A 16,050-nucleotide genomic window follows, 5' to 3' on the forward strand; every position below is an offset into this window, starting at 1 on the left:
GCCTGCTTCTGCTGCCGTCTCATGGCCACTGGAATGAGGCTCTCAGGCGCTGCCAAGCAAGGGTGGGGCCGGATCTCACACTTAGCTGGGCCACAGTGGACCCAGCCTTGCTGCTCTGAATTTGGGACTTGATCGGGACCACTCCTTTCAGACTGACTATTCCTTCCATTGGTAGGTCGGGGCCCACTGCTCTCAGAACCTCTAAACCACCCAGTTCTCCTGCTGTTCCTGTACTGTTCCTTAGATCCTTGACACATACCCCCTCTGGGTAGGGGCCCCTCGTGGTGATCCCAGAATGCTCCTGGGGGATGAGAACAGGTGCCCCATCATCCAGGCGTATGTGAAATCAGCTGAGCCAGCCAGCGGTTGGGTGGGACTTCAGGATTTATAAAACAATTAAAATATTTTTATTTGAACTTCTCTTGTATCCTTGGGAAGAGGGGTCGCTGGAGGGCTGGTGACTGGGGAAACACCTGGGAAGGCAGCCAAAGGGGTGGGGTTGGGTAGGTTCTCTCACCTTCCGTTAGGCCCAGCGCTGGGAGAGAGTCTAAGGGGACCAGTCAAGAGAGCATTGAAGATGTGGGGTTGGGCCAGTCTGCCCTCTTTAAAAAAAAAAAAGGGAGGACTTTGGCTGAACCTGCCCCCTCTTGGGTGGGGGCACTGGACTGGAAAGGTATGAAAACAACAAGCTTGCGTCCAAGTGGGGGAGGAGAGACCAGGGCAACAGGAGCCGCTCACTCCTTGGGCTCTGGGAAGTCCGTCCAGAGCAAGCGTGCCCATGGACACACACCATCACACCGCCACCCCGGGCCCGGTCAGCCCACTCGGCTCAAGCAAAGTTCCAAACCTGCCCCTGCTTTGGGAGTCTCAGAAAGAACTTCCTTTATTCCTGGTCTCAGCCTCCCTGCAGCTTCACAGACCCGAGTGGGTCCTTATTTAATAGTCGCCACCCCCGTGGCTCCAGGCGAGGGCATGGCGACAGCCCGAGTAGCTGACTTGCCTCAGGTGACAAGCTGAGACGCCCTCTGAGTCTGAGTGATTTGCCTCAGAACCTGGTGTGGTTCTGGTCGACAATGGTGACAGCTCCACTTGAAGGGGGCACCTGGCCTGAATGTCCCAGCTAGGGACCTGATGATCTCTGTTGAAGGAGTGGCGGGAAGTTACGGCGAGGGGACACGTTGCTATATACCAGCCACCTTCCACTCGGCCCACGCCTTTCAAGGGCAGCCCCAAACCATAGCTCCTGTGTGGTGTCCAAACAGGAGCAGAGGGTTGGCCACAGCCACCCAGGACCTGAGTCAGCCTGGGAGACCCAGCCCAGGAGCCACAGAGGAGGCCAGGCAGGGAGGGCAATCAGCCTCCCCACCCCCACCTCAGGTGCCAGTGTGGCGGTCACAGACGTGTTTGCCCAGGGCGGGCCTTACTCGTCATCGCGTTGTGTTAGAATCCACCTCAATGTGGCTGTTGTACCACCCCAAGCGCTATCTCTGGCTCCAGCAAACACCAAAGGCGTCAGACGGGAGGCAGGAAATGGCCAGGCCACACACTACCCGTGCCATCGCTGATCTGGGCTCCAAGCACTGGTGGGGACACACAGCAGGAAGCAGGGCACGAAAGGCCTCCTCAGGGCCTCCTCGGTCACAGCGCTATGTAGGGAGCTCAGGAGGCCCACCCACCAGGCCCTGGAAGCAGATGCCTTCTCCAGAGACCCCTGTCTACTCTCCCCACCCCACTTGCCTGGGGCTGTTTCACCCGAGGGCGGTTCCCAAGGCTCTCGCCCAATACTATGCCTAGTCCTGGCTTCATGTGGTCACTTACTGGGTGAAACTCTCATGGAAACCACGGTCCCATCTCCAGGGAAACAACCAGACAAGGAAGTCTGCATGGAAAACACCTCCAGGGTCACACAAGGAGCCCTGGGCACAGAGGTTAATGTGCTCCGCTGTAAATCCAAGAGTCAGTGGTTTGCACCAATCGCCCACTGGCAGGAAGAAGAGGTAGCAGTCTCCTTCCGTAGCCATTACAATCTCAGGAGACATACGGGGCAGTTCTACTCCGTCTTCGAAGGTCACGTAGATCACAATCAACTGGACAACCTTTAAAAGCTACAATCGTCCTTGTTCAGGTGTCTCCACCTACAGCCCAGCCCTTCTCTCACCCACTTCCTTCTCACTTCCCCCCACCCTCCCCCACGACCTCTAAATAGCCCTTTTTCTTCTTTCCCGCTCCATCTCTGGGGGCAGGTGCCTGGCGGGGACAAGTGAGGAGGCAGCAGCCACCTCCGGAGTTAAACACCTCCAGGCAGGGTAAGCTAGTCTAACCGAAGCTCAGCTCCAAATGGGGCGTGGCTTGGGCCAGGCTGTCCTGGAGCAACGCTCGGGCATCCCCTGCTGGTCAAATGACCTCAAATGGACACTAAAGAAAATTTATTATCTATCTATCTATCTATCTATCTATCTATCTACTATCTAACCTTGGCTCTTTGATCTCACCCCCCCACACACACACACAGAGGCACAACCTCAGAAGTCTTCTCCTTTTTTTTAATCAATGGCCACATTATTCAGCTTTGGAAACCTGGACAAAAAGGAGGCTGAGCAGAGGCCTGGTCCAGGGTCTGAGGGTCTCAGAGTGAGTCTGTGTCAAGGTGGGCCCGGCAGGGCTTGTCCATGGGGTGGGCATAGCAGTTTCCTGAGTAAGAGCCAGCCCCGCCCTGAAGAGGTGCACCTCAGCCCAAAATGAAATTCAAGGCCGCCCAGGCTTTGGCCTGTTTCCAAGGTCCCCCAGTCTGCGGGGCGGTCAATAAATAGGTTAAGTTCTGAGCCAGGCATGAGGGGAGGGGGTTATAAAGAGCCGGATCAGCTGCCCAGGGATCCCAGAGATTCCCGGATGCCACCCTGCCCGTGGCCAACAAGGAAGTAAATAAATAGACCTCCAACTCAAGAACAGGGAGGTTGGAGTGAGGACACCCATGGAGTTAGTCATTAAGTCTCATGTTACACACAAACCTGTCCCAGCCCCTGACAGTGCCTACGCAATCCTACGGGATGGGGTGAAGGGCTTGGCTGACTGGGGGTACACAGTACCCAGCCCTGCAGAGTCTTGGAGGGGCTCTTAAGTCTGCTCTGCAGCTCCTGGGGCACCTTCCTCTTTTGGGGGTGGCTCCAGGAAAATTGGGGTGACTGATGGTGGCTTCTTCACCCTGCAAAGTGATTATGAAAATGTATTAGTGACAAGGTCATTAGCCATGTCCCCCTTAAGTCCCCACTCTATGGAACAAGAAGTCACTCACGAGTAGGGGGAGGCAGGGACTCCCACCACCAGGAAGTGGTTCTTCTTCCGAAACAATCTCCATAGGCCCCGGTGATTGCCACGCACATCCAGGTCCCAGATATGGAGGCACTGAGGGGGAGGGGTGGGGGGAGATACAGGCCAGAGACTGTGAGGAGGGGTCATTGAGGACCCTCTGGCCAGCCTCTACCCATCCTCAGCAGCCTCCTCAATTTGTAAAAGTTAGCATCTTCTGGAGTAGGATTTGAACGATGCAATGGAGAAGGGTCTCTGAGGGCATGAAGAGAAGCTGTGAGGTGGAAGAGTCCAGAACAAAGGCTGTGTGTGTGTGTGTGTAGGGTAGGCTGTGTTGGGGCACCTTGGCAAGCTTGGGGTGTGTGTGTGTGTGCATGTGTGTGTGTGTGTGTGTGTGTGTGTGTTAGGCTGTGTTGGGGCACCTTGGCAAGCTGGGCCCAGGTGTGTGTGTGTGTGTGTGTGTGTGTGTGTGTGTGTGTGTGTGTGTGGTAGGCTGTGTTGGGGCACCTTGGCAAGCTGGGTCCAGGTGGTAAAGTCATCCTCTTTCTCCATTTGGATAAAGGCCACATAGGTTCGGCCCTCCGTATCTGGCAGGAAAGAGTCTTCACAGGGGTTCTTGCTGTGGTCCAGGGTCTCAGCCTCACTGCAGTGGGGAGGAAGGGGGCTTAGGTCAAGACAAGGTTCACTTCACAGGTATGCTATGTGGGACCCCATGCTTGGTGTAATGGTCTGCTGCTTGCCATCTTGGAATTCCAGGCAGACTGCATTTTAAGTTCATAGTGGAGCCAAGACCCATTTAAGTCATTCCTCTCCATTCCCTGCCACACACAGCAATGGTCCTTAGCCGTACCTGAGCAGCCTGTGAATTTCCACTTCATAAGCTTCCTTCTTCAGACTACAGGGGAAGAAGTGGGTCAGGGGAGGAGGCAGCCGCCCAGTATCATCCCAGGGGCAGGGCGCAGGGTCACATGGGAATTGGGTCAGGCCCCAGGGCTGGAGGTAACTGTTGGGGACTGAATCCTCAAAGGTTGTAGGCAGCCTTCCCCCTTCCCCTCTCCCCAGACCCCACCTGTCCACATTCCGAAGCTGGACACCGGGAACCGTGTTGAACTTGTGCTTCTTGAAGTAGGCTTCCTAGAGTGGACATGAGGGCGAAGTTAGGGCCTCACAACGCCCAACCTACACCTGCCTGCTTGTTCACGCACTTGTCCACAAAGACTGCAGGTGAAGTCCGGGACCTGGAAAGGTCCCGCTAATGTCTCCCTTTGAAGCACCCTTGGCAGGCTCTTACGAGTCCTGACGGGGGCTCCATCACTGCCAGAGAAGGAGCTCATGGCCTCATAGGGAGTTCATGCCACTGACCCGAGCTAGTCCTGTCCCCAGCGGCTGCCCCTGGGCCTGCAGCTGTAGCCACAGTGGACTGTAAAAGGCCCTGTAGGGCGTGGCGGCATGGGCAGAGGGCCTAGCTGGACTAAGAGAAACAACTGCTGTGACTCAAGTCGTGAGTCGGCCTCTGGTGAACATCTATTTTTTGCAAAGGGGGACAAGGGGTTGTATCCGATGGCCTCCGGTGGGGAGGAGGTACTCTTCTGGTTTCTAGGAGGTTCCAAGCTGGATGCCGTCCATTACTTTGGGGTTGAGTTATTTCCAGGTCTCCTTTGCTATCTCTGAGCTGCTGGCCCCCTGGACATAGCCAGCTGGGGGGTAAGGGACCAAGGAGTCTCCCTGCTCACTTCAGACTAAGGCTTGGGACCTAGCACTTCCAAGGACAGGGGAGGGGGCAGAGCTCGCAGGGCTAGAGAAGTGCTTGGCAGCAAACATACCCTCTCCACACCCACAGTCTAGTGCTCAGAATAGTAATACGGAAAATAATACCAGCTGGCCCTTATATAATGCTTCTAATTCTAAAGACATTATATGTTGTTGTTAGGGGCCATCGAGTCAGCTCCTACCCATAGCGACCCCGTGCACAACAGAACCAAACAGTGCCCGGTCCTGCTCCACCCTCACAATCCTTCCTGTGCCTGAGCCCACGGATGCAGCCCCGAGGGCAATCTCTCTGCTCGAGGGCCTTCCTCTCGCTGCCCCTCCGCTTAACAGACGTTCACTCGTCTAATCCTCACCACCGTGTCGGGTAGGTACTATTGTGAACCTTCAAGGGAAGGTCACTTCCCCAAGGTCCCAGGGCTAGGAAGTGGAAGAGCAGAGCTGGGGTGGCTCCAGAGTCCTTGTTCTTAACCCTCCCACGCGCCGCCACCGCCGCCTACTCACATGGAAGTAGCCGTTCATGTTGAGGCCAACAATGCCAAAGTGGTAGGAGCGGGACACGTCGGGGATAATGCATTCGCGCCCGCGGCGCTGCTCGGGCATCCGCATCCACATGTCCCAGTCCCAGAGCTGCGGGGCATGGAAGATGAGAGAGCTCAAAGGTGTACAGTGGAGTGGGCGTCCCGGCCCACCCACCCTTGCCCGCCACGGCACCTTTTCTGGTGTGGGCCACTTGGGCTCAAGCTCCTCCTTGTACAGGGACCTCCTGAGCACCCAGCCTAGTCCAGGCATGGTCTCCACACGGTATAGGAGAGCCGGGTCTTCAGCTGTGTGTTCATAGCCCTGGGGACAGGAGCCCAGGGGATGAGCTCCGGCTATCTACAAACTCCCCCTGCTGACCACGGGCCACCAGGCCTACCTGGTCATTCCAAGCTGAGATGCAATACAGGCTGTCATCCTCCTCCAGCAGGTGGATGGACTGGCTCAGGAAGCTAAGAGAGGCAAGGTTAACCCAGTCGCACAGTGATCCTGGCTGGTCGAGGGCTGGGGTCATGTCTCCGTGCCCCAAATGCCCACTGTCTCCCGTCTCTGTTCACCCCCTCCTACCCTCTGCTCCTAACACCTGTCAACAGACCTTTTCCCCACTCTTAACCTCGCTTTCTCTAGAAAGTTCTTGACCTGGCGTGGTTTATAGGCGCATCCCCTCACCTGAAGAAATCCACAGCAATGTCAAGGTCTTCTTCCAGAACCACAGCAGACCTGGCCTCCTGCAGGGCAGGGTGAGGGGCACAGGTTCATCCCAAGCCACCCATGCCCCGCCCTCATCTCCCTACCCCCAGACCTGGAGGACGAGGCCCAGGGCTGACTCCGTCCGTACCAGGACCAGACCTCGCACCCACAAGTGCCCTCCCCAGCTCCAGAGTCCTGTCTGGCCTACTCACGGGAAACAGGTTGAAAGTGGCAGTGAGGCTGGCCTTGTAGTGCTGGGTAGGGAAGAGAGGCAGCCCGTGAGCAGTGAGGTGGCGGGCAGGGCCTCGGCCTGCCCCTTCCACCCTTGCCCAGCAGTACCTGAGATACACGGGCATTCTTGATGCTGATGGGAGTGTGCTGGATGCCCCTCAGGCCAAATAATGCCACTACATCCATCGGTTCCTGGGGCGGTAGGGTGGGGAAAAGGGGGGGTGAGAGAGAGGCAGGCTCATAGGTCACCACCCTTGCCTCTGCCCACATATGCAGGCTTCACACGACACAGCAGGTCTCCGGGCTGTCGCCCGGGCCAGCTTGGAGAAAGGCAGCTCACAGCCCCAGCCCTGTGCACCTGAGCACCCCATGCCCCACTCACCTCATAGTAACCGTCGATGAAAACTGTGATCATCTGGGGAGATACTCCCTGGGCTGAGAGCAGAGAGCGCAACATCCTAGGGAGGTCAGGAATGGGTTAGCGCCTCTAGGCCCCTGCACCAGCCCAAGGCGTCCCGTGCTCCCCAACACCAACTGGTGAATAGACCCAGCACGTAGTGCCCTCCCACCCCTTCCAGCAGATCCTCCTGGAGGCAGATGAGCCTGGGGTCCCCACCTGCTCGATTCAGTGAGGGGAACAGCCTGCTCCAAGCTCACCTGTACAGGTAGTTGGGCCGGTTCCCTGCAATCACAGCCACGGGTACGTTGAGGACCTTGTTGTCGGGGAGCTGAGGGAGAGACAATTTTTAGATCTTTTCCAACTTCTTTCTCCAAACCTAGAACCCCACCTAGGGAACAGTACTCTTGAGGAAGGGGTGGGGGAGGTGTCTCGGAACCTAAATTCCAAGGTAGGCAAGGAAGAGGTGGAGGGTGCTCTCTTACTTCCTTCTGCATCCCTCCCAGACTAGAGGAGAGGCAGACCACCCTGGACCTTCCCTCAGCCCCTTGCCAAAGCTAGGGTCTAAGACTGCTTACAGGGTCAGGGCTGAATTCGATGGGCGTGGGGTCTTTGCAGCTGCACACACTCCCATAACCCTCAACTTTGCTGCAGAAGCGCCTGCGGCGACGGTTCAGCTCTGTGTCTGCCCAGTGACACTCTGCCTCTGCGGGAGGAACACAGACAGCAGTGCTGGGGACACGAGGCCAGTGTGGTCTGGAAAGGGAAAAGGCTCAAGTCCCACAAAGGGGCTAAGAATTGGTGAAGACACGCCACAGTAAGTCCGGGTAGCTTGGTGCCTACAGCCCACCCACCAGCCAGGCTCCTGCCCCGTGAATCAACCCCACCTTCAGCTGAGCTTAGTGGCACGTCTGTCTTCAGCAGGACTGGGTCCCCCCAAGAGGACAGGGCAGGCGACTTAGAATGCTTCTCCCCCAGGACAGGACCTGGCAGGAGGCAGAAATGAGGGGCGGCAGGAGCTCAGGCTCCAGTTTGGGGGCTCTGGCCCATCTCCCTGCCCATGCTCATCCCTCCCACCACTGGCTATGTGCCTCCCACCCTAGCCCATCTCCTGGGGTTCAGTTCCCGACAAGCCCTGGATGCCGGCACCTCCTTTTCGTCCCACGAAGGCCCAGGTGTCCCTCCAGCCCAGGGCAGGGCCAGCCTGGCTGCCCAGACTCCTTAGCAGAGCCTTGGCCGTGTCCTTGAGGTGAAAGGAGCCCTCATCCTAGAGGAGCAGAGAAGACCGTCAATGTACGTGGTATAGTTCCGGGAGACAGGATCCTCCATATGGTATGTGCCACCTTTTACCTAAACGGGTTCATTAAATTATCTCCACAAGCCTCCGCGGTTGCTCTCGTTTCAGATGAGAGAACTAAAGGCTTGCATTCCAAGAACTAGCCAAGGTCACACGCGCTTCCTAAGCCCTGACTGCAGTGATCCCTTACAGGGAGCCCTGGTGGGCACACATTGGGCTGCCAGCCACAAGGTCCGCAGGTGGGAATCACCAGCCACTCCTCAGGAAAAAGATGGGGCTTTCTATTCGCTTCAAGCATGACAGTCTCAGAAACTCACAGGGGGCAGTTCTACCCTGTCCTCCAGGCGCTCGCTGAGTCAGCATCGACTCGGTGGCAGTGAGTTTGGTTTGGTTTGGATGATCCCACATAGGGGGCCCTGGAAGTGTCGTGGGTGACACACTGCACATGGGGCTGCAATTCGAACCACCAGCCTCTCTCGGGGAGAAAGATAAGGCTTTCTGCTCTTGTGACTACTGAGTCTTGGAAAACCACAGGGGTAGTGTTATCCTATAGGGTGGCTTTGAGTTATGACCCCACACCCTCTGCCCTCTTGTCCCTTACTAACTCCCTGCTCGCTTTTCCTATCACTCAACTCCTGCCCTCCTTTATTCTGCGCCAGCTCCCCTGGCATCCACGCTGTCCCTCAAGCATCTTCTGACCTGGGAGCCTCTGTGCTTGCCAGGATTTCTATCCGGAGTATCCCCACCATCATCCTTCCCTATTACTTCTTCCAGCTTTCCGTGCCATATACCAGGTCCTTACAACGGGCTTTCCTTTCTAAAACAGCATCCCCTTTGCTTGTCTCCTGGGCGCTATTACTTTCCGTTTACCCTGAAGCTATCATTTCCTGATATTGCACCTCTACTCTGTTGTATCTGGGGCTGTCTCTAGTTGCTGAGCGGCAGAGCCTGACTTGTGGGCCCCATTGGCATCCTTAGCACTCCAGAGTGCCGGGCCCGGATCTGGTGTTCGAGGACCATTTGCAGAATTAGTAAAAATGGCACGGTTAAGACTGGACCCTGAGTCACAGTCATATCCGGAGCTTATTCCCACCACGCCGTATTGGGGGCACAAAAGAACCAAGACCCTGAGCAGGGCTGGAGATGGGGACAAGGAAGACAGCAGTGCCCAGGCAGAGCCACTGACCTTGACGGTGCAGATGAGCACTCGACCGGGGGCCACCATGTTGAGGAAGAGCACCATGGCTTCGTCCTCATGAGGAGAGTACGTGTCAAACACACGCTTTGCCATCACATGGCCCTGGCAGGGGACATACCTCTTGTGAGCTGCTGTCACCAGCCAGGAGACCAAAGTCCCCCTTCCCCCTGGCATCTCACCGTGGCCTGGTTGAGGACAATGACATGGATGCCCCGGCCCTGCTCCCGGGCTTCGTCCTCCAGCACCTACAGGGTGGCAACCACAGAGTCATCACTCTGGCATGCACGGTCCCTTTCCAGTGGGCACTTCAGGGCCGTGAAGCCTTCCCTCCTTCCTTTGGGCCTGCTCTCACAGGTCTCTCCCACACCAGCCCGAAGCCCGTCACAGAGGCCTCCACAGCAACCCCACCCAGAGAGCTCCCCTCTCTCGACTACCGCCCCCTCTGCAACCTCCGTGGCGCTTGAAAGACTCCTAGGCTCCCTCGGCCTTACCCTCGAGTGTACACAATCCTCTGTCAGACTGAGCCACTTGAGGTCGGGCCAAATTCGATTACCTCCAGCTCCCCAGGGCTCAGTCTAAGGCTCAGTCCAAAGGAGGCAGTGGTTCTAAGCAACGAAGAAAGCTTCTGAAATCAATCAATCAATGAACTGCCTCCTACCACGAACAGCCGCTTTTGAGATACCACTACATAGCAGGCATCTCACTCACTTTTCACTCAGTCAGTGAACAAGTAGAAATCATTAGTCCCAGTACACAGAGGAGGGGCTGAGACCTCCAAAAGTCACACAGCTGGACAATGGCAGAGCTGCAGGTCCCACCCAGGCAGCGGGGCCCCAGAGCCAATGTGCCCGAGCAGAAGGCCATTGGCAGGCTGCCGGGCCCTGGTCCACTCACCGTGGTACCATCCACTGCGACGTACACCTTGCTGCGACTCGAGTACACCTCCACATCCAGGACCCGCTGGGGGCCCCTGCCTCTGCGGCGTGGAGGCTCCAGGCGGCCCAGGGGGTCATCTGCAGGAGCGCAACAGGGCATGGAGACCATCCTCACAACAGAATCGCCCCGTTGAGAAATGCTGACACCCCCCCTCCACCCGCCCCCAGCTCAAACGCAGCCGGGCCCCACCATAGTTTTGCTCGGGCTCTGAGTCTTCACTGGCCTCGCTGATTGCTCGACGAGTGTCCAGGATCAACTTGATGTTGACGATCACAGTCACCAGCAGGAACAGCACCGCTCCTGTCTGAGGGGGTGGGGTGGGGACGACTAAAGAGGGGCACCTCCTCCAGGTAATAGAGGGTCTCCTGAAAGCAGGGTTCTGGCTGCACTGGGGACACAGGGAGAACTTGAAGTCTGACTTGCTTCCCTCTATCTACTCAGCTCTACTCTCGGCCCGGGCAGGTTTCTCGGTAATCCCCCCTAGTCCTTCGTCCTCCACCTTGGCCCTCACTGCTCAGAGCTCCTGCGTTCTTCCACTTGAAGGCTTAAGTTCCTCGATCCCCTCCAGTTAGTTCCAAGAGATGGCACCAGTCTCAGAGGACCAAGCTTGGAAGGGGAACACCAGGATACCCTGCCCAACCTTCCCCTTCCCATTGACCTGACAGGAGTGTGCCTCTGGGCAGAGTCCCTGACCAGACTTCAGAAACCCGAAACCCAGCTCAGACTTGGGTTCTGAGGCCAAAGCTGAATTCTGGGCCCAAATCACTACCTGGTGGGGCCTTGAGCCTTGAACCGCAGCAGTTTCCCCTTTCCAGCCTGGGGGCAGCCAAAGTGGGGCCCAGTGCCCCTGGTCTAGGCTGGGGTAAAGCTGGAAGGGAGCCCGGGGGAGGTCTTGGGACATCCCTATACCTGACAGAACCTCCGCAGGGCCCGCTGGTTGGTCAGTTTATACTTCCAGGTAAGATACCAGCTCCGCTTCTTCCGAGCCCCAAAGGGCTTGATGAGGGGGCTGGACTTCCAGTCGTCCATGCTGGATTGCGGGGGTCACCGCTGTCCCGGCCAGCCCATGCCTTCAGGAATCTGCAGGGGCCACAGTGTCACGTGGGTAAGGTGCTGCTCTCAAAAGCTAACGCCTTCTAGGGGAGATGAGGGAGGGTCTCCCGGGAACGCTTCCCCAGGAGGCCTGCGTGCTGCGTGACCTGGGGGAAGCGGCTCAACTTTTCTGGGCCTGGCAGGAAAAGCTCGGGAGGTGTCGGAACACCTGGGAATTCCTCAGGGGCTGGAAGAGCTAGCTGAGTCCGGGCTGCCCTGGGTCCTAGGGGTGGGATGGGGGTGGGGGTGAGGCTGGATCAAGGTTCAGCAGCAGCAGAACCGGGGTGGCAAAGGGCAGCGGCTGCCCGATCCTTCACCCTGTCCATCTCCATCCTCGCCTTCTCCTATCGGGCCCCGCTTTTCTCCGCTCCGGATTCGCGACCTGCCGGGTGTGCGCCGCCCCTCCCCGAACCCCGCCCGAAGACACTCACGGCTCAGGGGGCCAAAGCCCCACTCGGGCCCGCACTGCTCGGCCCGGCGCGCCGCGGCCTCCGCCTCCTCCATGCCGCTCGCGGCCCCGCCCCGGCCCGGCCCGGCCCGGCCCGCCCCTCCGCTTCCGCCGCCGCCGCCGCCGCGGGGTGAGAGGGCGGCGGGCGGTGCCTAGGACGCCGGAGGCGGCGGCGGGGTGCCGCTCGCCCCCCAGTGCCGCTGGGCCCCGGGCGGGCTCCCCGGAGTGGGGGGAGCAGCCCGCGCCCCCAGACCTGCGCGAGGGCAGCCCCGGGCCAAGTCCGAGTCGTAGCGTCCCAGACCAGACCACCGCCCGGCGGGATCCAGGCCTCGGGCCCAGCCCTGCACCCCGGCCCCGGCCCGGCCCGCCGCCCTGCCAAGGCTGCACTCCAGCCCAGAGTCCGCCGTAGCCTTTGGAGGTGAAGGAGCCTAGATCAAAACCTGGTACCATCACGCCCCTTGGTTTGGGCAAGTCACCTCATCTCTCGGCTTAGGGTCCCTTCATGGGAAACTGGGCCACACCTGTATGATGCTGGCTGGATGCTACTCACTGTTATAAGCACTTTATTTAACGTTAACGCATGCCATAACTACCGCCATTAAGGAAACCCAACGAACGGCCTTCAGACAGGAGTGGAATTGCTCCCACAGGTTTCTGAGGCTGAACATCTTCACGAAAGCAGAAAGCCTCATGCTTCTTACTCAAAAGAGGCTGGTGGCTTGGAACCGGCCTTATGTTTTAGGAGACCCAAGTAAAAGCCACCAAGCCAGCAGAGCTCCCTAGCAATCCTGTTAGGGAGGGCTACCCTAACTCTGGACCCCTGTTGGTGTAGTGGGTTACACATGGAGCTGGTAATCTCAAGGTCAGCAGTTTAAGGCCACCGCTGCGCCTCAGGAGGGAAGATGAACTTTCTCTTTAAGATTTACAGTCTCACAGTGGCAGCTCTACTCGGCCCTACTCTCACTATGAATTGGAATCTACTCCATGGCAGTGAGTTTGGTTTTGTTTTCTGGTATTTTTATCCCGGTGGCACTGGTTGAAACCTCCCAGCGGTACCGTGGGTGAACGATGAGGCTGAGGGCTCCCATAATGATTTCATCTCTGACCCAACGGCAATGGTTTTTGTTGTGGTCGTTGCTATCCCAATCTTACAGGTACTATTAGACCCCAAATCACAAAACTTGGAAGCGCCTGGGACACAGGTGGCCTGGTTCCGGATTCAGCTCTTACCTCCTTCTTTGTACTGGGAATAGTAACACTGACGGAGTTGTGGTGGAGGTTCCGTGAAATAATATACTTAGCCCAACACCACAACCAAACCCCATGTGTGAGAGTGGGTTCCGACTCGTGGTGACCCCATAGGGCAGAGTGTAACTGCCTACCACGGGGAGAAGTGCCTTCCCTGTGGAGCTTTAGGGAAGCAAACGGCCACGTCTGCCTCCTGTTGAGAAGCTAGTGGGCTCGAAACTTACCGCCGCCACCATTGTTGGTTAGGAGCCAAGCTCTTAAACCACTGTCACCAGGGTTTGCAGCAGAATCACCTGAGGAGCTTGATGAAACTGGTACAAGTTTCTGCTTGGAGTCTGGAGCCCTCTGGGCTGTGTTGGGTAAGCATTGACTTCCATAGAGTAGCTCTGTTTTTGAATGGCTCACAGTGTAATTAGCAGTCCTGCGCTACCCACCAGCACCACCAAACCCAAACCAAACCAAACCATCATGGAGTTGATGCTGACTTATGGCAAGCCTTTAGGGCAGGGGAGAATTGCCCCCTATGAGTTCCTAGGACTGTATATCTATACAACACTAGAACACCCCTCTTTCTCCCTCAGAGAGGCTGGTGATTTTGAACTGCTGACCTTGCCGTTAGCAGCCCAACACGTAACCATCACACCACCAGGGCTCCTGGCAGGGCTCCTTAAATGGTGATTTGGCATGTGACCAGTACTATTTTAGGAGTTGAGACCATCAGTGATTTTTCCCAATAAGGATATATAGTAGAACAGAAGAAAATCCAACCCACTTTATTAACATTTTAAAAAGATGTGGAGCCCGCAACACAGGGAATCCAGGATGGATAAACCCCTCAGGGCCAATAATGAGAACAGAAATACCAGGAGGATAAGGGGAAAGTGGGGAGAAAAAGGGGACATCGATCACAAGGATCAACACAGAACCCCCTCCCAGGGGGACAAACAACAGAAATTTGGGTGAAGGGTGACAGAGGACGATGTAAGATAAGAAAACAATAATCTATAACTTATCAAGGGTTCATGAGAGAAGGGGAAAAATGAGGAGCTGATAGCAAGGGCTCAAGTAGAAAGAAAATTCTTTGAAAATGTTGATGGCAACATATGTACAAATGTTCTTGACACAATGAATGAATGTATGGATTGTGATAAGAGATGTAAGAGCCCTCAATAAAAGTATTTTAAAAAATGTCTGAGTTCCTGCCTAGCCCTCTTTTCTCAAACTTGTTATCCAGGGACGGTCTCACCCACTGTCATGACCTCCTTTCCATATAGATTTCCAAACCCATAGCAACAGCGCTAACCTCCCTCGTGTGTCAGGCTGACCCCTGTGCCCCGCTGCCTGCCCAGCACCATTATCCAAACAAGCAAACAAAACCAGTCGAGTCCAGTGGGAAGAGCAGCCCCTGTGTGCAGACAAGTGCCCATAGGGCAGTCCCGACTGTGACATCTCAGAAGTGGATTGTCAGGCCTTTCTCCTGAACGGGCTAGAACCACCAACCTGTCAGGGTCCAGCACTTAGACAAATGCACCACCCAGGGATTCTGGACATTTCCACTCACTGCCATTGAGAGTCAAGTCAGACTCATGGCAGCCCTAAAGGACCGGCTACAATGGCCCCTGTGGGCTTCAGAGACGGCAACTTTTTAATTACCATTTTTAAATAATTAACTCATCTTATTGGGGGCTTGTGCAACTCTTATCACAATCCACACATACATCCATTGTGTCAAGTACTTTTGTAATTTGTTTCCCTCATCATTCTCAAAACCTTTGCTTTCTACTTGAGCCCTTGGGAGCAGCTCATTTTCCCCCTCCCTACCAGCTCCCCCCTCCCTCATGAATCCTTGATAATTTATAAATTATTATTTTGTCATATCTTACACTGTCCGACGTCTCCCTTCACCCACTTTTCTGTTGTCCGTCCCCCAGGGAGGAGGTTATATGTAGATCCTTGTCATCGGTTCTCCTTTTTCCACCCCACCCTCCCTCCACCCTCCCGGTATTGCCACTCTCTCCACTGGTCCTGAGGGGTTCATCTGTCCTGGATTCCCTGTGTTTTCAGTTCCTATCTGTACCAGTGTACTCCTCTGGTTCAAGACTGCAACTCTTTACGGGAGTAGAAAGCCCAAGTCATGACTCCTGGAGAATCATCTACCCCCACTCCCAGACCTCCTCTTAGGTTTCCTTCCTGTTGAATCACATCAGGCCAAACAGCTGGGAGTCCTCCCTTGATGCCTTCTCTCTCCAGTTCCCAGGCTAGATCTCTTTAATGACCACTATATTCTCCAAAAGGGGCAGGGTGGCACAATGGTTAAAGCACTCAACCTAGGATGCCCTATGGGGCCATTCCACTCCGTCCTGTAGGGTCGGTAGGAGTCGGAATCCACTAGATGTCACACAACAAGCTTTATAGGAGCAGATCTGCCAGGTCTTTCTCCCAAGAAGCCACTAGGTGGGTTGAAGTTTCCAACTTTTCAATTCACAGCCAAACACTTAAACCATTGCAAACCATTGCACTGCCAGATAGCCTAACACATTGTAGGCTTTCCATAATATTTGCTGAAATCATTAATAAAAAAGGGACTTCAAAAGTTTGTAGGAAAATGGAATTAAAAGATATTGTAATTTCTCATGATGTTTTTTTAAGCCCACTTGAATGTATCAAATGCTACCATAAGTAAATGACTGTAAACAGTCGCCAAGTCCTGTCAATCTTAGCTCCTCAAGAGCCCCCTTCTGGTCTAGTACTTCTCCAAGGTCATAACCAGCCATTTACATTGCTCATCTTCTAACTGGGCTCTTCCACTCCAGATTTTTTTTATCCATCTGATCCTTTCTCCTTGAAAAATCCAGAGTAAGTTTTCCAAAATGCATTCTTTTCTCTGTCAATCTTTGACT

At 55.7% G+C, this 16,050-nt stretch overlaps 1 protein-coding gene across 1 annotated transcript; it reads right to left on the reverse strand.

The window, feature by feature from the left end:
* Nucleotides 1-2,976: 2,976 nt before the first annotated feature.
* Nucleotides 2,977-11,992, reverse strand: POMGNT1 (protein O-linked mannose N-acetylglucosaminyltransferase 1 (beta 1,2-)). Its single transcript, XM_075555681.1, has 22 exons — nt 11,886-11,992; nt 11,272-11,442; nt 10,552-10,666; nt 10,321-10,439; nt 9,606-9,671; nt 9,415-9,528; nt 8,081-8,198; nt 7,819-7,917; nt 7,510-7,637; nt 7,192-7,262; nt 6,917-6,992; nt 6,643-6,726; nt 6,516-6,557; nt 6,283-6,341; nt 5,993-6,065; nt 5,788-5,916; nt 5,578-5,703; nt 4,376-4,440; nt 4,157-4,201; nt 3,814-3,949; nt 3,293-3,402; nt 2,977-3,202 (listed from the first exon to the last, which is right to left on the reverse strand). Exons 2-22 carry the CDS (start codon nt 11,389-11,391, stop codon nt 3,115-3,117), a joined length of 1,983 nt encoding a protein of 660 aa, XP_075411796.1. The 5' UTR covers nt 11,392-11,442; nt 11,886-11,992; the 3' UTR covers nt 2,977-3,114.
* Nucleotides 11,993-16,050: the final 4,058 nt, after the last annotated feature.

The sequence above is a fragment of the Tenrec ecaudatus genome, chromosome 1, assembly GCF_050624435.1.
Source record: "Tenrec ecaudatus isolate mTenEca1 chromosome 1, mTenEca1.hap1, whole genome shotgun sequence".
Taxonomy (NCBI): domain Eukaryota; kingdom Metazoa; phylum Chordata; class Mammalia; order Afrosoricida; family Tenrecidae; genus Tenrec; species Tenrec ecaudatus.

Coding starts and splice junctions, on each gene's coding strand:
- POMGNT1 (XM_075555681.1), bottom strand. CDS start 11,391: ATGGACGACTGGAAGTCCAGCCCCCTCATCAAGCCCTTTGGGGCTCGG. Junction 10,667..11,271: donor CCCTGCGGAGGTTCTGTCAG/GTATAGGGATGT, acceptor CCACCCCCTCAG/ACAGGAGCGGTGCTGTTCCT. Junction 3,203..3,292: donor GTCCCTGCCTCCCCCTACTC/GTGAGTGACTTC, acceptor ATCACTTTGCAG/GGTGAAGAAGCCACCATCAG.